The sequence below is a fragment of the Schistocerca gregaria genome, chromosome 1, assembly GCF_023897955.1.
Source record: "Schistocerca gregaria isolate iqSchGreg1 chromosome 1, iqSchGreg1.2, whole genome shotgun sequence".
Lineage (NCBI taxonomy): Eukaryota > Metazoa > Arthropoda > Insecta > Orthoptera > Acrididae > Schistocerca > Schistocerca gregaria.
The window spans coordinates 737,248,495-737,274,828 of NC_064920.1; the positions used below are offsets into that span (position 1 = coordinate 737,248,495).

At 41.5% G+C, this 26,334-nt stretch overlaps 1 protein-coding gene across 1 annotated transcript in view; it reads left to right on the plus strand.

Moving 5' to 3' along the window:
* The window catches only part of LOC126271580 (ankyrin repeat domain-containing protein SOWAHA), a 389,485-nt gene that overhangs the window by 14,422 nt on the left and 348,729 nt on the right, over nt 1–26,334 (plus strand). Inside the window, exons 2-4 of the mRNA XM_049974167.1 lie at nt 3,698–3,759; nt 7,274–7,687; nt 15,336–15,458. Coding sequence (XP_049830124.1) covers nt 3,698–3,759; nt 7,274–7,687; nt 15,336–15,458 — 599 coding nt within the window. The remainder of the gene's footprint in view (nt 1–3,697; nt 3,760–7,273; nt 7,688–15,335; nt 15,459–26,334) is intronic.

Sequence of the window (26,334 nt, forward strand, 5' to 3'; positions counted from 1 at the left end):
TCCCCCCGTCACGTACCTTCTCCAGACAGTGACTAAAGTGCTTCCCTTCTGGACCTCGTTTCGTCCCTGAGGTAGGCTCTTATAGGCTAACTTCCCGTACGCAATGGTGCCAGACGTATACAATGTTTAACATTTATACGGTTTAGCAATTTTACTTTTTTAATTTCGTACCTTTTAATTTTTCTTTTTTAGACAAAAGTCCCAGGGTTTTACAGAGGAATCGGAAAATTCGTCCCTATAGTTTGGAAAGAAAAGAGCCGAAAGTCCCTACGCGTATGGACATGTCCCTACGGTTGGCAAGTGTGTATTGCTCCTCCCACTATTAAAACTAAGTTATCTTTTAGCCATATTGTATTGAGAATAATCGATCAGACGTAAGACACGTAACTAAAACACACTGCACTCTCGAGCTATAAACTGGGTAGCGCCAAAAACGTTGCACAGGTAGAAGCCATCGGCACAAACAACTGTGTTCAAAAAGAGCTAACTTCTTGTTTGCGGCAAAGCTTTGTGACTCTGTCTCCCACGGTCAAAAATTGATCCCTGATATTTACCCCAGTCAACGAACACCAGAATAGGTCTAATAGGGAAAAAATCGTGTTGTAGCAAATTTTTGTGCAGTAGTAGGAGGGAGTGTCATGAACAACATTCTAAAAATCCAGACCGGTGGGGTGTGAAGGTTTACTGTTTGGGGAGGGGGCCTTTAAAGGTCACTAACTGTTTCTCTAGAATATATCGAGAAACCGCGGCACGTAGCGAAAATGATTCCCATTACAAAATTGGACTGTATTAAATATCTTACAAAAGAGACCCAGCTTATTTTTTCTTCGCGTGGCGGCGGATGGAAAAATCGTAATTGTTAAATTTTCATTTGATGGTACAAAATTGATGTTTACTGTTAAACAAAGTAGGTCAAGAACAAAAAGCTCATGCTTGTACCACATCACATTGCAGTACAGCCGTATTAAGCGATACATCTCGTTATTGGCATGTAACGGGATGGAGAGTAGAAATGCGAAGGAAGGTAGGTCGCCAGATTGTGGTCATGCACTTCCATCCTTCATAATCCTACAAACTGAGGAGCAAGCAGGCGATACCCCACCTCGTCTACCGCATTACATCGCAAGAAGCAACTACAGGGTATTTCACGATAGTTTGGCTGCCCTCCACAGGTGACGGAGTGCGCAAAAGTGCCTTGGCGACAGGTTATTTTACACAAAGTGCATTGACAGTACATGGAATATGCATGTGAATTACTAATAATGCTAACGCGAGACACGCATATGGACAGAATCTACATAAGTCATCCGGTACGGCAGCTGCAGCATTCTTCCAGGAAAGGCAACTTCCCCCGCCACAAATAATGCTCGAATTTCATTTTGCCCCGAGCATTTCCTGTCGAGTTGTCTTACGTGAACAGACAAAGTAATTTGACTGAGCTCATGTTTCTACAGTGGAGTTATCTTCAGTTTATTAAATGAGGGCTAATTTGCAATTGCGAGGTGAACTATTATGTAAAAATGTTGAAGGCTGGAGTTGTCAACTGTTTACCACACTGAAGAGCTTGTCAGACGTGTAACATGCTATCAATAAGTATTCGAGAATATCTGTTTCAGTGCCTCCACTAAGGTTACCTTTTTCGGAAGAACACTACAGCTGTCGTACAGGATGACTAAGAATCAATTTTCCCTCTAACAGTGTAGAACAGTGTGCAGAGAGTTATGTAAGTTCTACCCATACGCGTTTCTTCTTGCCTCAGTATTATAAGTAACTCACATCTATAAGCAAGCCATGTAGTGTTAATGTACTTTGTATGAAATAAACAGCCCCCCCCCCCTCCCTCCCAGGGCATGTCTACGCACTGCGTCACCAGTGATACATGAGAGTCGGTGTAACTTTTTGAAACGCCCTGCAGTTGCTTCTTGTGAAATAGAGAGGAAGATAGAGTAGGGAATTACCTGCTGTTCAGTTTGCATACCTGTGAAGGAGGGAAATGCATAACACGCAGTCTGGCGACTTACCTTTCCTCGCGCTTCTACCGTTTATCCCCGCCCCCTCCAACCTGTTACTCCTCCAGAAAGTCATTTATCCATTAATACTTCTGTAATGCTCTTAAGTGTGGTCCACATATTAAATGTGTGTTCTTCATTTAGCGGCAAACATTAATTTTATTCCATTAAAACACTTATTTAAAATAATTTCCGATTGTTCTATATCCTACAACGTGGAGACTATAAGTCCAAGAGTAAAAATCAGCCAGACCTTTTTAGTAGGAAACTTAACGTAATTTAACTTAAAACTGCTAAAGGTTTTCCGCAAAAGCCGCAAGTTTCAGGATATCCAAGAAAACTTAAAATGTGACCGTCAAGCTCTCCTTCCCCCTCACCCATCCCCAACGCTCAGACTCGCCAGCCAGCATGTTTAGTATGTTGGCCCGTTATCTAAATGGAGTTTCAGCAAAATGGTAAGGTTCTGTATTCGATTCTGCTTGGACTACTAATGTTCTGGATACATTGATGGATGTAGAAAAAGAGCTCCAGTATTACATAACAACTGTGTGATGGACCAGGATGCGATCCCAGAACCATGCCTTTTTTTGGGAAGCGCTTTTACTGACTGAGCTATCCAGGCAAGTCCAGCAAAGTATGCGGGAAAACTTTCGTGAAGCTCAGAAAGTAGGAGACAGGTACTGTTGGAAGTAAATCTGCGAGTTGTAACTCAGTGAGAAGTCAGGCCACGGAAAACAACCTCCCAAGTTAAAGTCCCAGTCCAACACACAGTTTTAATTGACCAGGAAGATCCAAAATAGGACTCACTCTTCTGCAGACTGAAAGATTCATTCAGTTTCGACATTATTATTGTTTGAGATGACTGACACAATAACAATTCCATGTAGTGGCATATGAGAGAGATGAAAAAATGTTTAGTCATATGATAAAATTTTGATGTGGATGGTCCCTAGTTGGCAGTCATCAGTCTCTTGGGAAGACTGCCCCCAACAAATATTTTAAAACTGACTGTGCTGATTTTGTGGGCTTAACATATGCAGCTTCTCAAGAGTTTAAACTTTGGATGTCTCCAGTAGTTACTGTACTTGTTACTGTTGATTTTAATGACGTCCAATAACAGTGTGACAAACTATTGTTTCTCACAGTATTTCAATAATTTCTATATTGTAAAGTAACGACTAATGCTTTTGTTATCAGATAATTATGTTATTGAACAAATGTGATACCAAATGTTAATTGTGGCTGGTTGAGATGCTGTACTCTGTCAGCATTAAGTAATAATAAGTTTGACTGTAAAATGTAGTGTGTACTATGTTTGCTTGTTAGTCATTGTGACAATAGTAAAACTGCTGTTGAGTTGTGAAAACAGTTTGTTGATGGGCAGTTTCAAAACTATTGTTCAAAGCTTTCTACTAGGAAATAAAAATGTGTAAACATATTACACAGGTATACCGTCCAAAGAGCTGTAAGAATACTTTCTTGAAAATTTATATTAATTTGTACCATTGTTCAGTGCCATGTAAATGTATTAATTCAGTACCATATAAATGTTGATAAAATAATACAGCCTATTAGTGGAATTATAGTCTTAAATGTTATACCTTTTGACATAAAATAAATAAAATGAACTGCATTAATTGATGGTAAGCACTTTTAATTTACATCCACCCTCTTTCTTTTCTTTTCAGTTGAAGCACGAAACTTATTCAAAGAATATGTAAATGACCTTGCCACTATGCGCAATGAGGATGTAAGTAGTTGCCCAATGTTTACCATTTCTAGAAATATATATGAGTCACAAAATTGATATCTGACAAAAAAAGCAGAATGGCAGTGGGACCTGACAGTATAGTAATAAAGAAATGAAACAACATTCTTGCAACTCCACAGTAATCCAACAAAGAGATAAATAAATAAGAAAAATGAACAGTTATAGCTCTGGGTCAGGTGGCAAAAGCAGCATTTTTGCAAGAGAGGAATGTAATATGATTTTATTAAAATTTGGCTTGTAGAGAAAATTCTTTATAGTCTACTAATCTTCACTCTTCAGTTGTAAGGCATAGCTTAATATACAGATAAATTGTTATATGAACAAACTATGTAAATTTTGGAAACATCTGGTGTTACCTGCTATAAACTCAAGTATTTAAGTATTAAATTTTCCATGTGATCCACATATCTTCTTAAACTAAACTGTAAATTTTATGTATTTCTTTAAAATATAGACATTGTGATGAATTTATTTGTTTCATCACTACTCACTGTTATCAGAAAAGTACTATAGTCTATTGGAAAGTGATCAATTTCTTGTAAGGTCCAGTCTCAGCTATTTTAACACTCAGTACATAGGGTGAAAGTCTCACTTATCATGTGGAACATGAGGCAAGAAACATATGAAGAAAGTAAAGTAAAGAGAAGCCACCACATAAGGCTCTGGCTTTCATATTTCTTAAAAATGGTATCTTTGTAGTCAGTAATGCGGGTTTACTGGTGAATAATTGATTGGTCAAATATTTGAGCTGTGCAAAAGCAAGACCCCTTATAAAGTACTCCAGGAGTTTTTATCCAAATTTTTGTAGCCAAAAATAGTGTCTAAAATTGACAAATAGGATATCAATTGACCAGTGTTAGGTCTAGTTTTGCAAAATACTCTTTAATTGTTTGAAATTAATCATTAATTAAGAAAAATCTATTTATTGACTGAAAATGATTATTTCAGTATTATTTTTACTTTTTGGTGAATGATGTTTGTGGAGACAGCTTGATCTCTTACATAGACCATGGTCAACAGTAAGTTGACAGCTGATGTTTTGTTTGAAGTTTGTGTGATTCTGTAAGAAGCTATGGTACTACTACTGGAGAGTGATTTAATATCTCCCATCAGTCATATGTGGGAACAGTGAGGTTTGTGTGACCTCACATATTCTACATTGTGACTGGCTGATAGATGAAAATCTAGTAGATACATAGTTGATTCGTGTATTTGAAAAGCTGAATTATCATATTTGGCTGTTTCAGTAATCATACTTGGCAACAAAAATGTATGGTTTAGTATGATGATTCAGAGTGCTGAAGATCAGTAAAAAAGTATCATTTTAGGTATGATTTGTTGCAAAAACGTTTTGGGTCATGTGACTCCACTGACTCAAACTGTTATCAAAAAGGAGTGAGTTGGAATTAGGATATTTTTGTCTGTAATGCCATAGTTCTTTGTGTGGGAAGTGAACTGCAATTTGAAGATTATACGTGAACCTTGGCTGTAAGAAAAGTCAAAATTCAATTTCAGCAATGAGTAACTGTCAGTTACCAATATTAGTAAACTGCCTGACCTCAGATTTACGAGATTTTTGTTTGGGAAAGGAGACAGTACCAAAAATATCAAGCAGTTTGCATTATTTTTCATGTGATTTTCGCTAATTTTCATGTCTCTACTCTTTCCACATGTTTTGGGCTGCCAGTTTGCATGTTTACATCCTGATAAGACTTCTCTTATCATGTGGGAGCCAACTCAAAATCTTCTTAGTCCATTTCCATCATTTCGTCACAGTATGTGCCCAGCTTTTCTCCATTTCTGTTTCATAACAGCGCTCAACTCCTATCTTTTCTCTTACTGTTTGTGTGTTTATCTGTGCCTTCTGTGTTATGCTCAATATGCATCTTTCCAGTGGCTGTTAAAAAATGCTGAAGTTCTGAACAGACTGCAAAATTATGTTCATGTTTCACTTTCGTAAGTACTGGCAGTATACACTCTCATGTCAGTATAACTTTCACAAAAAAATTAGGTAGTGTGGCATCTGGTGACACCAGTTCCCTATCACTCGAACTCTGTAGGTATGCAGCAGTGGCAACCCATAAAAGAAGTACTGCATAAATTGTTCTTGCAATCTTGAGACTGGGACTTTACATGGAGTAGTTAAGCCCTCCACACCAAACTGTCCTGTGCAAATTTCTCCTTGTCTACATAACTACTGCAGTCTACATCCATTTTAACAGATTTACTGTTGTCAATCCTTGATCTCCCTCCACAATTTTACCCTGAGCCTCATCCTCCTCCAATAGCAAATGACATTTCCTTGAAGTCCCAGGATGTGTCCTATCAACTGATCCCTTCTTGCAGTAAAAACTAAACTAAACTCCACCCAAACAGGCCATGAAGGCCCAACGGTACTGACAGGCCACTGTATCATCCTCGGACCACAAGTGTCAGTGGATATGGATATGGAGTAGCACATGGCTGGCACACTGCCTTCCTGGCCATATGTCAGTTTATGAGATCAGAGCTCAATGAAGTAGCTCATCAGTTTGCTGAGTGCCGCCTGCTTGCCAACAGCGCTCAGCAGACCAGATGGTCTCCCATGCAAGTGTTAGCCCAGCCCGACAGCACTTAACTTTGGTGATCTGGCTGGAACCGGTGTTACCATTGCAATAAAGCTGTTGGCTTCTTGCAGTCAAGTTGTAACAGAAATTTCTTTTCTCTACATTTAGAATCAGTAGCACCTCATTATCAATCTCTCCTTCTAAAAGCTTTTGTTGTTTTATTGTCTGAATTGTTCATCATCCACAGTCTACTTCATCATTGGCTAAACTCCAGACGAATATCTTTAGAAAAGACTTTGTAACATATAAGTTTCTGTTGGATGTCAACAATGATTTTTTTCCCTCAGAAATTCTTTTATTGCTGATTCTAGCCTGCATTTTATATTCTCTCTGCTTTGGTTGTCAGCATTTATTTTTCTGGAAATTTTTCTGGAACTCATCTAATAATTGTAATGTCTCATTTCTTAATCTAATTTCCTCAGTATTTTGTTATTTAATTCAACTCCATGCATTACCCTTGTTGTACTTTCCTTGATATTCATCTTATAATATCTTTACAAGAGACTCCCCATTCTATTCATTTCCCCTTCCAAGTTCTTTGCTATCTCTGACAGTATTACAGTATCATAGCCAAAACACAGTCATCCTATTCTTTTCCCATGAAATTTAATTCTCTTCCTGATTGTCACCTTCGAATCTACTTGCTCAGTGGATGTATTGAATAATATTGGGATTAGACTACAACCCTACCTTTCACCCACTGCTGCCCTTCCACCTCCTTCGCCACCTCTTACAGCTGTCTGGTTTTTGTATAAGTTGCAGATAACCTTTCACTCCATAATTTCATCTGTATTACCTTTTAAATTTTCAAAGGGTAAATATTCACCTTAAAACCATACCAGGGATGGAGACCCCTTGGAATGCAGAGAGGCTTATCTCGGTTTCAGGGGGAGAAGTACCTGATCCTGAAGAAGAAACACCGTATCCCCGGAGCGGTGAGTCCTGGGGGCTACGCCTCTCCCTCGCCATCTCCGTCGCCTTCTCCGTCCGTGGAGTCGATGGTGAGCAGTCCGGGCGGCCTGCAGTACGTGTCGAGCGAGTCCCTGGCCTCGCCGTCCCGCCAGCCGCCGCCGTACCGGCCTCCCCCGACGCTGGGCGCCAGCCCCCAGCCGCCGTCTCCACAGTACCGCGAGCCGCCCCCTCCGCAGTTACAGGGTGGCGGCGAACCCGCTGCACCCGAGCCCACGCCCCCGGTGCCGCCGCGCCGCAAGAGCAGCGACAGGATCAGAACCGAGAACAAGGAGAACATCGACGTCACCAAGCGCCCAAAGGCTGCAGGAGCTGAACCAGCTGGCAAGGAGGTGAGTCTTCCTCCTGTTTTGCCCTCTCATCCAATGTAGTGGGACCTGAAACCACATTTCATTGTGTTCAGTGTCACTGGAATACTCCAAGTAACCAAAATAATCACTAGTATCTTGCACGGCGTTTGAGAAGCAAACCAGCATAAAGCATGATACGGACCATTCTGAAGGGAAGAAAATCATAAGCATATGATCTGTCACAATGTGTTCTGAGGTACAGCTGTCTGAGACTGCCAGCAATGGAAATGGTGCAGATGCTAGTGAGTCAACAAATCGTTGTTTTACTTTCCCTTTGGGCTAATTTTTCTTTGTACACTACTGGCCATTAAAATTGCTACACCAAGAAGAAATGCAGATGATTTACGGGTATTCATTGGACAAATGTATTATACTAGAACTGACATGTGATTACATTTTCACGCAATTTGGGTGCAGAGATCCTGAGAAATCAGTACCCAGAACAACCACCTCTGGCCGTAATAACGGCCTTGATACGCCTGGCTGCCCATGCAGCTTCAACACGATACCACAGTTCATCAAGAGTAGTGACTGGCGTATTTTGACGAGCCAGTTGCTCGGCCACCATTGACCAGACGTTTTCAGTTGGTGCGTGATCTAGAGAATGTGCTGGCCAGGACAATAATCGAACATTTTCTGTATCCAGAAAGGCCCGTATAGGACGTGAAACATGCGTTCCTGCATTATCCTGCTGGAATGTAGGGTTTTGCAGGGTTCGAATGAAGGGTAGAGCGACGGGTCGTAACACATCTGAAATGTAACGTCCACTGTTCAAAGTGTTGTCAATGCGAACAATAGGTGACCGAGACGTGTAGCCAATGGCACCCCATACCGTTACACCGGGTGATATGACAAATACACGCTTGCAATGTGCATTCACCGCGATGTCGTCAAACGCGGATGCGACCGTCACGATGCTGTAAATAGAACCTGGATTCATCTGAAAAAATGACGTTTTGCCATTCGTGCACCCAGGTTCGTCATTGAGTACACCATCGCAGGCTCTCCTGTCTGTGATGCAGCGTCAATGGTAACCTCAGCCACGGTCTCTGAGGTGATAGTCCATGCTGCTGCAAACATCGTCGAACTGTTCGTGCAGATGGTTGTTGTTTTGGAAACGTCCCCATCTGTTGACTCAGGGATCGAGACGTGGCTGCATGATCCGTTACAGCTATCCGGATAAGATGCCTGTCATCTCGACTGCTAGTGATACGAGGCAGCTGGGATCCAGCATGTCGTTCCGTGTTACCCTCCTGAACTCACCGATTCCATATTCTGCTAACAGTCATTGGATCTCGACCGACGCGAGCAGCACTGTCGCGATACGATAAACCACAATCGCGATAGGCTACAATCCGACCTTCATCAAAGCCGGAAACGTGATGGCACGCATTTCTCCTCCTTACACGAGGCATCACAACAACGTTTCACCAGGCAACGCCGGTCACCTGCTGTTTGTGTATGAGAAATCGGTTGGAAACTTTCCTCATGTCAGCGCGTTGTAGGTGTCGCCACCGGCTCCAACCTTGTGGCAATGCCCTGAAAAGCTAATCATTTGCATGTCACAGCATCTTCTTCCTGTCAGTTAAATTTCGCGTCTGTAGCACGTCATCTTCGTGATGTAGCAATTTTAATGGCCAGTAGTGTAGTAACTTACTACGAGGGCTGTTCGGAAAGTAAGCTCCGATCGGTCGCGAAATGGTAACCGCTGTGAAAATCAAGAAACTTTTATTTGCGACAGTTAGCTACACGTTTCAGCTACTTCTCTACATCAAGTTTTTGTATGTCCGCCCTTCTGACTGAGGTCTTCGGGACCACAGCCGTTCACTATTGTAAGAAAATGTAATGCTTACAGCCGTCCTAATGATCTTATTTATCCTGTAGCTACCATTTTCGGCGCTTCAGTGCGCCGCCTTCAGGCCTTAGTTGATGCTCAAGGGGTTGTCACGATCCACCATACGCTGCATCAGTGGCCAACATAACTGATTTACGCAGACTACCTGTAAATGTGATGTCGGCATTCCAACCATTAACTGCCAACTTGATGGTTGGGTTGCTGACATCACAGTTACAGCTAGTCTGCGTAAATCAGTTATGTTGGCCACTGATGCAGCGTATGGTGGATTGTGACAACCCCTTGATCATCAACCAAGGCTTTAAGATGGCGCATTGAAGCGCCGAAAATGGTAGATACAGGATAAATAAGATCATAAGGAATCATAAGGACGCTGTAGGCGTTTCATTTTCTTTCAACTTCTCTACACGGTCACCGCTCCGACTCAGACATTTGTCGTAGCATAGTATCAACTTCCCAGTACCTTCGTCATAGGAGGCAGCCATGTGTGCTTCCCGCCAATTCTCTACGCTAGTCTGCAGCTCGTTGTACAAATGTTTCAAAATATTGTCTTCATAGGCAAATTAAGAGCTGTATTGTGGGTGATCAAACACTTCCCATCGAATGCGACGTACAAACATCTTCATTCTCCTTGCAGTGTGCGGCCGAGAAGAAGGAAACGCATGATAGTTATGTTATGTTGGCTGCAAGACATCGGGCGAAATCTCTCACCAGGGCATCATACATGGCGGGAGACGCTATTTTCTAGGCGTGCTTACGTGCCCGCTGTGCGCTGAGAACTATAAAATGAGTGGCGTGACGCAAAGCTTCATCGGATTTTCACTGTGGTTTCCATTTCGCGCCCGGTGGAACCATATTTCGGAACAGCCCGTCATATTTTGCGTCCCTGTTTGTTGGGCCAAAAGTATGTTTTGATGATTCTTCCTGGAGTAAAACACATTTTTCTCTTTTCACCCTACATATGCCTGTAATTAAAGGCTTCGAAACTAGATGAACTATTACATAAGATACGTGTTAGTGAAGACGAATGGAAGACTTACATGATTTATTGGAAGGTTTATGGGAAAATTTTGTGCACCTCCAAAGGAAATCGCATAGATGCTAAGCGACCATTTAGAGAGTGTTGATCTAGTGTTTGGCGTCCTTGCTAAGTGGGCACGGCAACAGATATGGGACAATTCAGAGACGCCGTGCTAGGATTGTAACAGGTCGGCACAGCCCATGCGGAAGTGTAACTTAAATGGGGAACTTTGGGAGAAATTCGAAACCCAGTTGGGTAAATTTGGAGAATTTGTATTCGAAGAAGACTGCGACCATTGTACTGTCATTACCGTGTATCTCGCATAGGATTGATGAGATAAAGATAAGGACGTTTACGGCGCGTACAAAGGCATACAGACAGTCCTTTTCTTACTCAATACAGGAATGGAATAGGAAAGAAAATACGAGGGGTATTCAGTAAGTAATGCAACAGTTTTTTCCTTGGCCAATTTCAGCTGGCAAAATGTGTAAAGTTTTTGTGTGACGTCGCGTAATATTCACACTTCAGTCTCTAGTTTCATGAAGCTCCGGTTGGTGGCTCCACTATACGTAGCCTTGGCGTCTGTAACTGAGGTGCTTTTGAAGCAGAGAGCTGCCATTGAGTGTCTTTTGGCGGAAAGCCACAGCATCGCAGATATTTATCGGCGTTCGTTTCTACCGGGATCTATCGGTGAACAAAAGCACGGTGAGTCGTTGGGCGAAGGTACAGTTATCATCGCAGCAATATCGCGCAAACCTGTCCGGTCTCCATCGTGTCGGCCGGCCGGCCGGCCGCACGCAGTGATGGAACGTGCGGACTTTCTCGCTGGCTCACTAGCCCACCAGTTGGGATACTCAAAGGTCTGTGCCCGCTGGGTTCCTCGCCACATAACAGAGACCAAAAGAGCAATGATGGATAACCTTTGCGGAATTGCTTGCGGCTTACGAGGCTGATCGTGACAACTTTATTGATGCAGCAAGACGGCTCCAACGTCAACTAGTAGTGTGGAACCATGTGGGCATATAGGCCGTACCAGTAATGTGGCGTAAGGTCGTCGCATGGAACGGAGGCTATGTTGAAAAACAGGGTTTTGTAACCAAAAGAATAGGAAATAAAATGGTGTGTTGGAACCCTGAATAAAATCAATCTAATAAAATAATAATAATCTTGCATTACTTATTGAGCGCCTCTTGTATATATTGGTAAGGTTACACTATCATTAGAGGACCTCTCTTTGTTTCACTGGACAGCACATTTGGTTGCAAAGTAATCAGAAACTCTCCGATGATGAATTGTAACCACCAAAAACGTAGGATGAAGAGAGAGAAAGAATATTTTCGCAGAACTGAGAAACCTAATGGTAAAAGAACGTATGACTTTGGTCCTGCGCCAACGTCGCCGATTCCTACGCAACACCAAGGCTACAATTTGCTTAAGTTCTGTGCTCTATTTCATGAGGAATGTGCAGAGACTTAGTCCTTTTGAGAGTACATCAGATTTGGTCGTTAAATGAACATCTTCCATTTACTGTGGCAAAAGAATGACATTAACTGATAAACGACTCTGAAAGTTACCGCCCTCATGTGAAGTGCGCATTCAAATGATCTACGTCGCAAAGGCGGTGAGTTTCAAAAAGCTGCATGTCGGAAATCATTGAGAGAAGAGCTAACCTCTTTTGTGATATTTCCGTTCAGTACTGGCCATACTACCAAACCATAACTCTTCCTCCTCAAAAACCACGTACGTTTGGCGAAGGCATAAACATACGTATCAGACACACAACTTCTATGTTGTGTAACAAGGTCAGTGTTTTCATCGTCGACTAATAAGAAAAATTGTTATAGCTTGTGGTTCTAGGACTGTACGTCCTTCTTTTTCCTATAAAGAAACGAAAAATCAAAACGGTTATTAAACAAAATTACAGTACGTAATTTGAGGGCATTACTACAAGCTAAGGATGCTTTAAATAAACAAATGAAAAATTTTTGCCGCTTAATTTGGTAGGTACAATGTTTCGGATATTTATTGAAAATGTTGCTGCTTTGCCTAATATATTTAGCACAGAAAAAATTTAAAGTCCTACCTGCAAAGAAAAAAGTCTGTTTTGAGAGCCGATATATCCACGTCTTGATGCAATTAAAATTTATTTTGCGATCAGAAGGTGAAAACCGTACAGCTTTTGGCTAGAAAGACTCCAGGTCGATGAGTATCAAAGTTTCATTGTAATATCCTTGCGTGCTTTCCTCGTGAAGCCGCGATGTTCGAAATTCGTAGGCTTCATTGAATGTGCTAGTCAGGGGTACTCTTTTATTAATGGAAGTAATTTGTTTACCATACTGTTTGGCGAACTGTGTTTCAGTCTCAGCGTATGGTTTTCTTTAACTCGAAGTGCTCGCACTTCTGAACTGGAAGTATTTTACGACAGAGATATTTTCTGAAATATAGGCGTTACGTATGACATATGTGTATGAATAGTGCCACGTTTATTTGAAAGTTAGGTATCGTTAACTGATGAAAGAGATAATAGGTGAGCGAAATAAACGTAATCGAGGTACCGTTTGCATATTAGTGGTAATCTGTAATGGGTGTCCTTTGTAAGAATCACGAGGCGCATTTTTTCTGGTGTTTCGGCAGATATCTGCAATTTCGGTTTTGCATTGTGTAGCTGCAGTCAGCCCAAACAAATAGTGCTCGCCACGTCTTTCATAAGACGCCCATTGTCGACGGAAAGCATCGGTTTGTTTCCAGCTACAAGCAAAATTATTTTTAGAGCGGTTTTACGTGCCCATTGATAGAGCGGTACCAAATTAGTCTAGTTCGGTATTCGTTCCATCTATGTATATAGGGTGAGTCAAAAGTCCGTGGACACATTCATAAGATGGAAGATTAAAGGGAAAATTGAAATGTGATGCTGGGATCATAGGTTTGATGTGGGGCCGCAACTTTTGGAATGAATGTCATTCATGGTCGCTATCTGGAAATTCCACCATTTTGGATTTAAGTCTTTTTTTTATGGGAAGGGGGTGTATGACACATCAAATAACACTCGTTTGTGCTCTGAAATTTAGTGGTGTAATTTGTTTTTGTCTATCTTGTACAGTTTAGAGGTTATTAATGTTCAAAGTTGGGAAATTATCTTCATACCGACTGCTACAACACATGTTCTTCGTGTTGTCCATCCCGTGCAATGCACAACTGTAGTAGCCGCAACCTCATTAATAACTTTTAAACTGTACAAGATAGACAAAAACAAATTACACCACTCAATTCCAGAGCTCAGGCGAGTGTTATTTGATGTGTCATACACCCCCCCCCCTTCCCATTAAAGAAAAAAAAAGACTTGAATCCAAAATGGCGGATTTCAATATGGCGGCCATGGATGACATTCACTCCAAAAGTTGCGGGCCCATGTAAACGTATGCTCCCATCATCACATTTCAATTTTCCCTTTAATCTTCCAACTTATGAAGGTGTCCAAGGACTTTTGGCTCGCCCTGTATTATAACGGGAACAGTAAAACACAATTTAACCGGTAGTCACTAGTAGCGAATGAGCAGCGGTGCTGCACGGCAGTAGCTGGCAGCGCGGGCCAGGCCGGTGCTGTGTCTGCTGGGGTACTGGTTATTCATCGTGTTTTCCCGTCCTTGTTAATACATGTCGATGGAATGAATATCGTACTAGACTAATTTGGGACCGCTGTATCGAATGAGCACGTAAAATTCAGCTTACATTTATTTATTTATAGCTTGAAACAAACCAATCCTCTCCGTCGTCACAGGACGTCACATGAAAGACGTGATGACCAGTATTTGTTTGGGTTGACTGCAGCTACAAAACGTAAAAACGAAATTGCAGATACCTACCGAAACACCAGACAGAATCGGCCTGATGACTCTTAGTACTGTAAATACCATGAAGATTCATTACCCGGTATCCAGTGACACGACTTGTTGAACGAGGAATATGGTAAATTTCATGCAGTTGTTATTTCTTTGCGTGGCAGTTGAAACCAACGATATGGGACAAAATTCGTTTTTCTCATTTTTGAGGCGGTTCAGAAAAACTTGTTCTGCGTTTTCCTGTTCACTAGTAAGCACATCTATTCATAAGGTTACTTGATGCACTGGGATTGCAGTTACTTCAATGTTTTACTCTTAGTAGAGCGCCTTGTATCTGCACGTATGATTGGGAAGTAACTGTCTTGCTAGATTTCGCCATCGGTGAGAAGTACGTGGAAAATGTGTGGACGGTAGGTATTTACTATAGAATATTTTGTCCGGAGTCTCGGTTGACTGAAAACGTGTTTGTGCTTCTTATAACGCTGAGGAATGCTGAAAGTGAATCCTGTGTGTTCTTATACAAATAAAATTTGCCCAATAATCGCATGATACAAATAACTTTCGCTTCGTTGGCTAATCTGCGTTTAATGCATAGCTGGTTTTCTTCCTTTCTTTAACGATGTAATAGGTCTCGTCGCATGCTGTGAGGATTACCTGTGCGCCGATGCCCAAGTTGGTGACTGCTGTCTTACACATGCAGTTGTTTTTGATTATGCTTTCGTTTTCAACAACTCGTTCTGAAATGTATTTTTTGTGTCTCTGTCAAGATAGTGACCTTGACAAGTGGCAAGATTGACAGTCAGTGCAGTCAGAAGCGGCGGTTTGGTTGATTTTCCTCTCATTCGATCCCTGTTGCATGCCGCCGTGCGTGCCCAAAAGCAAGTAGTTTACAGACGTGTGTGGTTGTTGGACTAGGACGCTGGCGATCCTCCGGAACAGCTGAGCGTGAAGGAGCGCACTCAGGTTTTCAACAGGCTGGCCACCGAGGTGGACCTGCACAGGGCGCAGGCGCAGCCGGCCAAGAAGAAGCCCGAGCGGGTAAGTGGTGGGCTAAGAGCGCCGGTGGCGGTGGCACGTCTTCCGCGCCCTGTCCTCTGTCTGCCTGCTTCTCGTCTCACGCTGCCTCGCCTGCCTTCCTTCCTCTGTTAGCCGACCGAGCAGTCACGTGACCGTCTCGGCCTAGTCGCTGTCGCTTGTCTTGTGCTGCATTCTCTTCTCTAAAACGACTAACGGCTCTGTCTGCCGTGCGGACGTGTGCCAGTTAACGTATTAACGGCATCCATTACGTAAATTATAATACAGTCTAAAATGTCTACAATATTAGTTTTTGTTAGAGCTTCGAGAAATTAGAGATAATCCAGAGGTTTCCGAACAGACATTCTTCTCAAACATCATTCGCAAAGGGAACAGGGAAGGGGGGATTCAGATAGTTGTACCAGAAGTACTCCCCGCCACACACCGTCGGATGGCGTGGGGAGTATTGGTGTAGATGTAAATTTTACTTACGAGCTTGTCTGTGGTTTTCGTTCGATTTGTGTAAACATCCCACGCTGGAGTCGAAATGTGAAAAGGTCTTCTGTTTCAGTAATTACTTGCGAAAGCTTACGTCATTGTGACTCCATAACAACTATGCTGGAATCGAAACCGATTCAGCGTGATTTTAGCGTAACAGCTGAAGCCAGAAATGTTCCAAAATAATGTAGTCAGACGTTCTATACCGTTTTTTGTTTTAAATATGGTGGATACTCCGCTCCAGCTGCTCACATATGTCTCTATATTTAGTTGATATTTCTCACATTTACTTGGGGTTTTGCGGGAAAAAAATGCTGAGTCATTTGTGTACCGGACAAACTGACAGTAATTTTTTACCAGTGGTGTCTAACCGTCCGCTAAACAGAAGGCCTCAGTTTTGCCGTTATCATACTTCTTTAAAGCTTAATTTTGTTACCTAAATCAATTAAGTTGCTAAAGATCACCGAAACGATTTGCAAATTTAGTATATACAGCCCAGTGTCATTCTTAGAGGGTAAATGTTCCAAAACACTTTCTGAGCGGCAAAAACGACGGTGAATAGAAGTCTTTCCTGAAAACCTTTCTCATTCTTATATACCAGAACATACAGGAAAATCTGGTATTACCAGTTCCTTAAATTAGCAACTATACACATAATAATGTTTTCATAATAATTATAATGCGCTAGAGGAATTACGGACCTCGATCAAGTTGGTTATTCTCGCGCCGGCTGAACTCTGAGGGAAAATAGGGAAGGTGGTGACTAAAAGCAGAATATCCTCCTAAAGTTTTCGGTAACTTTTGCGCTGTTATTATTAACTGTAAACTAACCCCATTACAAAAGAGAGAAAAAATAAGGCATTGCAATCATAATACAGTAGCTCAATGAGGACAAAGAAAACTTTTATAGTACGATCGCTTTTAAAAGTAACCGAAGAATGTATATCTGCTGGTCAGACCATAATCTTTGCGACGTATATATAATCACTTCACCCATTGTTAATGATCAGCCACGTGTAGTCACGTATGCGACACGTCAGTTTAAGAAACAGAACAACACTGAAAAAATATGCGAGCAGCCATATGAGAAGACTGAAAGGTACAGAGTCTTTTCGAAAGTAAGTGTAAAAATATTTTATACCTCATGTTCTTGCGTTAGCTATTGAATTACGTGTTCATCTCTATCTTGTACAGTCATATTGATATACGTGAAGTTTCGAAACTTACGTTGGCTCTAACAAAAACTAGTTTTGTGGACTATAGACGTATTATTATTTACAGTATGATTTCTCACACCTCAACTGTCAACGTACGCCGACTTTCGGCTCTTTTCTCTAACTTATATCGTCTTGTTGAAAATAATTAGAATGATTGTCATTTCTTCTAATCTGTCCATTTCACTCAGTGCTGTCTGCTTCATTTTATGGCTTCCCTGCAACAATAAATATGTACCACTAATTTCATTCTTTTATACTATGTAAAAAGTTGTATTGCCTGTTTCTTACTGGTGTCGGTATTACTTCTTCCTGCTTGTTAGCCACTATCAGTTTCTGCTTTGTAATTGTTCTATGCTGTTCTGTTTTTTGAAAGCTTCGTTCGTCATAATGTTTACTGGATGGTTCTGTCTTCTTCGTTCTGAATTAGCGATTCTGGGCTGTATTTTTAAATAGGACGAAAATGGTGGTGGACTTGAGTCAATTCAGTGGAATGAGTCATTGTAAGAAATGCTACACTGACAACGATTTTTTGTAGCTGCATTTCTTAACATTTTCGTATGAACAATTATTGCGTAATGATATAATAATCTGTTTTAAAAGTGGTATATCTGTGATATTGACAAGTGAAAATTGCACGTTTTTTGAAAATATAGTAGCAGAGATGTTGCTTGGAAGTAATAAAACTTACACTTATTAGAAATGAAGGCGCATGGATTCGTATAATTCGTAGTATGGAACCGGAGGCAGTAACATTTTTTTGCGTGTATTTATTGATCTGAAATAATTGAAAATGTTTCATTCTCTAGAATGTCTTATTGAAAGTCTTGTAAGATATTTATCTCGATGGAAAAAGCTATGGTTAATACTCAATTTTTAATTTTTTTTACCGCGAAAGTTGTTGTCGTCGATTACAACATGGTGTCCACGGATGTATTTCTTGGTTAAATTGTTGACATTAAAATGTAAACTCCCTGTGATGCCGTGCACACCAATTACTCTCCATGTTACTGGTCGTTTATAGGCCCACGCTTCCTGTAACTAATTGGGACACACTTCCAAGATCCAGCCAGAAGTCACATCACTCAAGTTATGATTTCAACGTTTTTATCGCGCTGGAAAAAAGTCATGGTGATCATCGCTTCACCGCGGTTGACAAAAAAATTAATCTAAACGATTTTTCAGACAGATGTTCCATGGTTTCGTAAATCTCCATTGTTTACCACAATAATAAAGGTACCTTGAGCAGAAACTTGTTCCCTAGATTGGAAAAGATTTCAAGTTACATCCATCTACATAAAATATAAAAGAACTTGTCTGTGGAACTACGTTTTCCATATCATTCACTTCTGTTTGTAAGAATTCTACCACGTACCGGAATCCAGAGTTCTAACATTATGACGTAACCGGAACAAAATGAAAATTTCTATGGAAACCAGCGTGGGTTCTAAAATCAGTAACCATACAAAACCTAACTCTCGTTCTCCGCGGATGATGTGTATTGAGATGACCTGTGTTCGTAAACTTTCTAAAATATTTTGGTACAGTAAAATTGTTTAAGTGATGTAAGCTTGGTATGTGACATTCTAACCAGGTTTTCAGCTGTCTCTCTGGTACAACGAGTACATTGCCCTTTGTGAAGAGTGGACTGCAAATAAAAACTAATTTCTGTTGTGCCACACAAAAGTGTAACACTACGATTTCTGTACAAATTATAGAATAATTTCCTAACGGTCAGTGTTGCTCGTAACATGAGTGTTGCGAAGTGCGGAGGATCGATGATAGTTTGTGCAGGAACTGGCAGCTGACACAAAACGCCGATGAGAGACAATGTTTAATTAAATTTTTGGTGATAAAGAACTGGAAACAGTGGCAACCGCAAGATACTTGGGAGTAACCATCCGGAGCAACCCATGGTGGAATGACCACATGAAACTAATCGTGGGAAGAACGGGAGAATCTTGTGGAAATTGAATTCATGCTCGAATTAAATGGCTTCCCAAACACTTGTAAAAACGAGTCTGAAGAATTGTTCATCAGTCTGGGACCCTTACCAGGTTGGGTTAATAGAAGAGATCCAAAGAAGAGCGGCATGTTTCACTGTGGACTTGTGAGAACGAGAACTTTACAGAGATGCTCAACAAACTCTAGTGGCAGACCCTAAAAGACAGCCATTGTGTGTCATAGAGAGGTTTACTGTTGAAATTCCGCGAGTGTACGTTCCAAGAAGTCTGGCAGTATTACTTCATCCCACATATCTCTCCCGAAATATCAACTGCAAGGAAATCAAAACCTGAGAAATGCAGTGGTTTATCCACAGCCGTTATGCCCGCACGTCATTCGCGAATGGAACAGTGAAGAGAGAAATGCTACTAGAAGCATCCTCAGCCCTCAGGGAAGTTTGTCGGCACAATTACTGTTTATGTTGTATGTCAATGACTTGAACAGGCAATGATAATAATAACCTCAAACTTATCGGTGGTGAAGCATTTATTTGTAATGAAGTACTTAAAAAAAAACAGCAAAAACAAAAGCTGCGCATATTCAGTCTAGTCTTCATTTGATTTCAAAGTGGCACGAAGATAAACAATATCAGTGAGTCACAGTTGGAATCGGTCAACTCATACAAATATATGTGTAATAATTTATAGAGTCCTGAAGTAAAACTAATTCGTGTGTTCAGCCATGGGTAAAGCAGGTGGCATACTGAGGATCATTGGTGGTATACCGGAAAAGTGCAATCTGCAAAGGAGGTAACATACAACATACTCGCGCCATTCATCCTGTAACATTGCTCACGTTTTCAGTGTTGGGGATCCATACCTATTAGGTCTTATAGGGAATATCGAACATGCACAAAGATGGGCAGCGCGAATTGTTACATGTTTGTTTGACGCTTGGGAGAATGTCACACAGATAGAAAAAACTTGAACTGACAGACACTTAAAGGTAGACGCAAACTACCCTGCGAAAGCGTGCTTACACAGTTTCAAGTGCCAGATATAAGTGAGGAATTTAGAAATATGCTGCAGTGTACGTGTCGTTCCCGCAGAGACAATGAAGGCAAGACTGCGCACAAAGCCATTTAAGCAGTTACTCTTCCGCGCTTCCTACGTCAATGGAAACGGAAGAAACCGTAACGTGCTGCAGTGGGAAGTACCATCTGTCATGCACTGCGCAGTTATTTCCAGATTATAAATATTGATGTAAAATCTCTTCACTCTCCCCAGCAGACGATTCGTCATGCGACTCTAGCTGGAATATATCACCAACGAACAGTGAGATCTTTAAGTTTCACATACCATTGATGACAAGTTCCAGAATCAGTTTGTGGTGACTGGAATTGGGTGTCACTGTCAGGAACATTTCTTATGTCTTACAAGGAGTTAGTCTAAAAACAAGCCGTCGTGGAACGTAATGCCTTCAGACTGACGGTAAATTGCTATGCTGAACTTAGCTGGCAAGCTGGAAAGGTACTGTGCACCAGTATTAGATCTTGAGTTCTTCCCTTCTTGGGAGGTGCTTTTCCAAGAATCCATCTGAACACGTGTGGACTCTGAGAGGCCAAGGATATTGGTCATTACAGTGTACTCAAATGTTTTAGGAGTGAGGCTCGAGTCCCTCCCTGCCGTCGTGATTTTGGCGAATGCTGGATTAGTACCTTAAGGCCCTTGCAGAAGATTGGGATTTTGATAAAGATCGTTGACGGAATGTTAGTGCATGTGCGGTGATAATTTCCAAGTATTCTAACTCGGTAACGGAACGGGGGAAAACCGCCATACCGCGTATATAATGTAATCCAGTACCCTCTGACACCGCAATAGATGCCAGCGATTGTGTTATTTGATGTGTTTTGTGGTTTATGTTGTTACCTGAGCTTCTGTTTTTGTAAAGTAAAATATGATTGCCTGTGTCAAACTGAGTCGTCTAGTCCTGCAGCTAGGTAGCCTACTCACAATATGGCCGTACGACTTTAGCGGCTAGTTAATAACCATTATTAATTTCAGTTCCTAGGACCGGTAGCACTTTTGTTGTCAATATTTCTGATCGCAGGCGCACTCTAGGTGTCTTTCATTATCTCAACTTTTCCTATGAGGTTTTCTGAAGTACTTATTCTCTAGGGCAGTCACTACTATAACTGTTCGTTTATATTTCTTGATTCTGCCGACATACCCCCCCCCCCCCCTACACACACACACACACACACACACACACACACACACACATACACACACACACGTTAAGACATGTAAGTTCATTCCTGAAAGTTATGCCTCGTTCTCCTTCTGCGTGATACGCAGCTCTTTTCTCTGCCATCCACTCAGTGACATCTGGTCATAAAATCAACGCAGGATTTTCTTGGAACAAATATTGTGGCAAATGCGCCTCCTGGTTGCTCTCTAACTCGAAGGGTTCATCAGTCGTTACTCATCTTGTTTGATCTGATAACAGACTATAATCATCTAAAGTTTTCTCTAATAATATGGTGCCAAGGTTGTAATGTATAAAGCAACAATTTCATCACAGGATAGCTGTTTATTTGGTTTTACACTTGACGTCACCATTAACGATTCTCTATGAACTTCGTATATCTACTCCACAAAGTAATTACGCATTTCGATTGCCTGTAATCAGAGAGTAAAAAGTTAATGATTTAAATAGTGAATGTGCGTTGGAAAAAACATTATAGGCGAGGCAAGTATGATTACGCGTTGATTCAGTGAAGTTACTAGGTGGACAGCATCATTAACCACTACAATAAATTCTCTGAAAGTATTAACGGGCACTCATAAAACTACTTGTCGTAGGCGTGGCGTAGATAAGTGCTTCTTGGCTTTAACTGTGACCATGCAATACGTTCTCAGAAAGGCATTTTTACGCCTTGGGCTTATACGAACAACGTTTCGTATGTGTGATCAAAAAGCAAATAAACGTTTTTCAGAACAGAAAACTCATTTGTTTCTCGACACATATTCCTATTTGAACCATCTAGCTTAATTCGTTTTTCATTACGTCTGAGGAGCAGATTTGGTTAAAATTTGCAAAATGCTCATTTCCAGCAACTTATGAAATGAGACTCGCATTCGCTTGCGGAGAGTTAGTCGTGTAGTGATTTTGATACTGTCCTTACTGTTTGATTAGTCGGCAACAGCACACGTAAGCTATTCAATATTCTTGCTGCTATTCTGTAGAAAGGAATACTGTCAGCGTGTTAACTCAACACGAAATTTAAAATGATCGAAATTGTAATTTTAGATAGGTATCCCCTCGGCAATGGAGAAGTAATCTATAAACTAAGGTAAAAAGATAGCCTCTCAATTATTTTTTGATTTGGTGACATGTGATGATGTAAATGACTGGAGAGATGGGGTCGTTCAGTGTGTCGTCCACAGTTACAACGTTATTGAATGGACATGAAACAGTTTCAAAAGGTGACGTATAACAGGAAAATGTAAATGTGTGCCGGCCAGAGTGGCCGAGCGGTTCTAGGCGCTACAGTCTGGAGCCGCGCGACCGCTACGGTCGAAGGTTCGAATCCTGCCTCGGGCATGGATGTGTGTGATGTCCTTAGGTTAGTTAGGATTAAGTAGTTCAAAGTTCTAGGGGACTGATGACCTCAGAAGTTACGTCCCATAGTCTAAATCGTCCAGAAAGCGCCGCAGTTGTGTCAGAATAATCCTAGTATGAAATATGGGCATCTGAAATAATTATACCGGTTCGTCCCGGTTACATCCTTTATGAATTATGTTTTGAGGTCTGCGACTGTCAATTAAATGGCGTATCATTCTGCGACGCTCAAGAAAATTTGTTTATCCACTACATGATTCGATGGTCGACGGTTACCATCAGGCAGAAGGCACCTTCTATGTGGTAATTTAATAAGCAATGGTAGTTTTGTGCATGATCGTGTGTTTTCCAAGAAGAGTAAGTGAAGCTGACAATCGCAAATGCTTCCCACACTGCAAGTATCAGTGGGAAGCAGTTTCTCGATATTCAGCGGCAGAATGTGGCATAAATGCGGCCGAATTTCACGTAAGTCAGTTCCAAAAGAAAATGTACGCCGTTACCTCTATGAACTAAAAGACACTATTATAAATATATGTTTACATGAAACACGTGTTATTGCTAAGTGCACAATTACGTAATAGTTAATCAAATCGCCACCATTACCGATTGTATCTTGTCATCTTTTTGGCATGCATTTCATGAGATTTTCTGCATTTTCTCTCGCTAACAATCTCCATATCGTTCTGATTTGTTATGACAGCTGCTTCAAAGTATATATTGGCTTTCCTGTAAGCTTCATCTTAATATACGACCAAACATTTTCGATCGGATTTGCATCCGGATACATGGCAGGTCAGTCCATCATGGACAGCCCATTGTCTTGTTTCCACGTTGTACAGAGACGGCTGCGATGTTTCGGATTGTTATCTTCTTGTTTGCTTAACGGAAGCTAGAAGGCATTTTTCTTAAACATATAAATAAGTGCCACTTCAGATATTTTGCACTCATTCGAAACTGCAACGGGCAAAACAAAACACTCAACTATAATACTGTTTATCTATACACTGTGCAAAAGCGCATTGATTACGTATTCGAGACTACTACAAGAGACGTCGCTACGAACGTTACATTTAAAATTATGGCGTACACTTTCTTATGGAACTGACTGTACTTTTCTTGCAGATCACAACATAACCTCTTGTCCGCATCTCATGCTAGTGCATAAAATGACCATTGCTTTCCACTAACAAAAGCAGTGTACGAGGCGCCTTCCACCTGATGATGGTGGTTAATCATCGAAATGGTAGTGGGCAACATAAGTTTCCGAGAGTGACGCATTTTTGCGTATATCGATTTGCTAAAGATCTGTGCATGTATTGAAAATAAAAACACACACAATAAGGAAATTGCCACAGAAATTTGGAATGCTCGTATGAGAGGCGATCAGTAGAAGCCGTGGAGATGAAACCGAGGGTGCGTGTACTCGCGTTTCTTGTCCCATCTTGCTGAGGCTCGTCGAACCGCCGGCAATAAAAGCCTTTAATGCCAGTTTTGGGAGTAATTCCGTACTGAAAGCTAGGCTGCCTCGTCCTTACATCTCGTTAAGGCTAATTTGTATGGCTTAGCGGATTACCGTCGTGGTGGCTGGGGTGGCTCCTGCCAAGCCCCCGATTAGCAGAGCTGTTTGGAGCAGGTGCGGGTTTTCCATAGTTGGAGCAAGTTGGAGACTCGTGCGGAATCGTCCTCGGAGGACCAAACTTCGCTTCTCTCCGTGGCCACTTAGACTGGATCCACGCTGTCTTAATCAAAGTTGCTGAAGGCTTTTTATGCACGTTTAAATGCTTGTATTTACTCACGGCTATTAATAACCTTTTTAGTCATGTTACGGCATAACCGTGTTGGATCACATAACGTCGGTGCACGCTCAATTTTCATTCATTGTGTTCGAATATGCTTTTTATTTTGTTTCAAGGCATTCTCATTTGCGTCATATCGACATACAGAACGATGTATGTGCGAGGCATCGACAATATTTAAAAAGAGAAGTTTAACGGTTTTGTACCCCGTACTGCCTCATTTTTAGGGACGCAGGTAGCTGTCACTGTAGAGAAATACAAATCCTCGCCCTTCGTGGAAAGTAAGTATGTGGTGTCCTCAGGAAACGTGATTCATGAGTGACAACTAGATTCAGTAATGTTATTGAAATATTTGGGAGTAAAGTGTATAGAGGTACGAATTGCAGCGACCGCTTACAGGGGGGTGGACAAAAATATGGGAAACCTCGGGAAATGCATGCTTTGACCATACATGCAGATGATAGCCAAGTCTGCAGGTTGCAGGCAAATTGCATTGTTGTGTTTGTTCACGAACGGTACCTCTGCAATGTCCTCAGTGCATAGCAAATGTCAGTCGTTGTCAGAACGGTACCTCTGCAATGTCCTCAGTGCATTGCAAATGTCAGTCGTTGTCAGAACAATATTCTGTGTAGTTGCGAGTGCATTATGTTCAAGCTAAGTGAATTCGAACGTGGGCAAATTGTTGACGCTCGCGTGGTATGTGTTTGCGTAACCAGGTAGCCGAAGTGTTGGTGTTTCCAAGAGGCACCGTATCGAAGATTCATACCGTGTACAAGGAAAGCGAAGAAGTACAGGTTGGAGAGCGGTAAATTGCTGATTTGGGAACGAAATAAAAAAAATAATGAACGCTTAGGAACTTACATTTTTATTTTTCTCATATTGGGCAATAATGGGAGGTGTAAATAGTATATCTGGTAAATGTCTACTTTCACAATCCACACACTGCCGCTGTGGTTTTTCGAAATTGTCATGCACCCGTTCAAGCATGTATTCTGGTATTCTTGCAGTTTCAGCCTCGATATTATTCTGTAGGTCTTACAGGGCGTTGGGACGGTTGCAAAACACCTTTAACTTCAGGTAAACCCAAAGAAGAAATCGCATGGGGCTTAGTCCGGTGTTCGTGCGGGCCAGTTGAGATCCCCCATCCGAGGGACAAGCCTTCCAGGAAATGTTAGCTTCAAAAAATTCATGTTAATGCTGTGTGTGCAGTTGCACCGTCTTGTTGATACCAGGTATCCTGTAATTTCATTGTCTCGAAAGCCGGCTGGAAAACATAGTTAATTAACGATCCGAATTCACAGTTACAGCTCTTGCAAAAAGTAATGGCGAATGATGCCTACTCGTGTAATGGCGCACCACGTAGTGACACGGTCTGAGTGCAGGGGTCTCTGGTGAATTTGCCTGGGGTTCATGTCGCTCCAGTACCGCATATTCTGTTTGTTTACACACCCACTGAGGTGAAAATGTGGCTCATCACAAAAGAACAGATTTGCATCATGGGGTATGGTTGCAAGCTTGTCTTCACAAGACGTCCTTCGTGTTACATAATCCCGTACTGACAACTTCAGGACCAGGTACATTTTATGTGTGTGAAAATTGAGTTCATTATTGAAGATTCCGGTGTAGAGAAAGTCTTAAAATGCCAAGAGCAAGTGCTTGTTCCGAGCTGAGCTTTTCGGATGCTGCAGTACTGCTGCTCTAACTCGTTCGAATTTTTGTGGTGTTGTAACGCTTCTCCCAGGGCCTCTTCGTACAGATGACACACACCCTGTTGTTCTGAATGCATTTACCGAATTTAATATTGATTGCCGTCCAGGAACACGT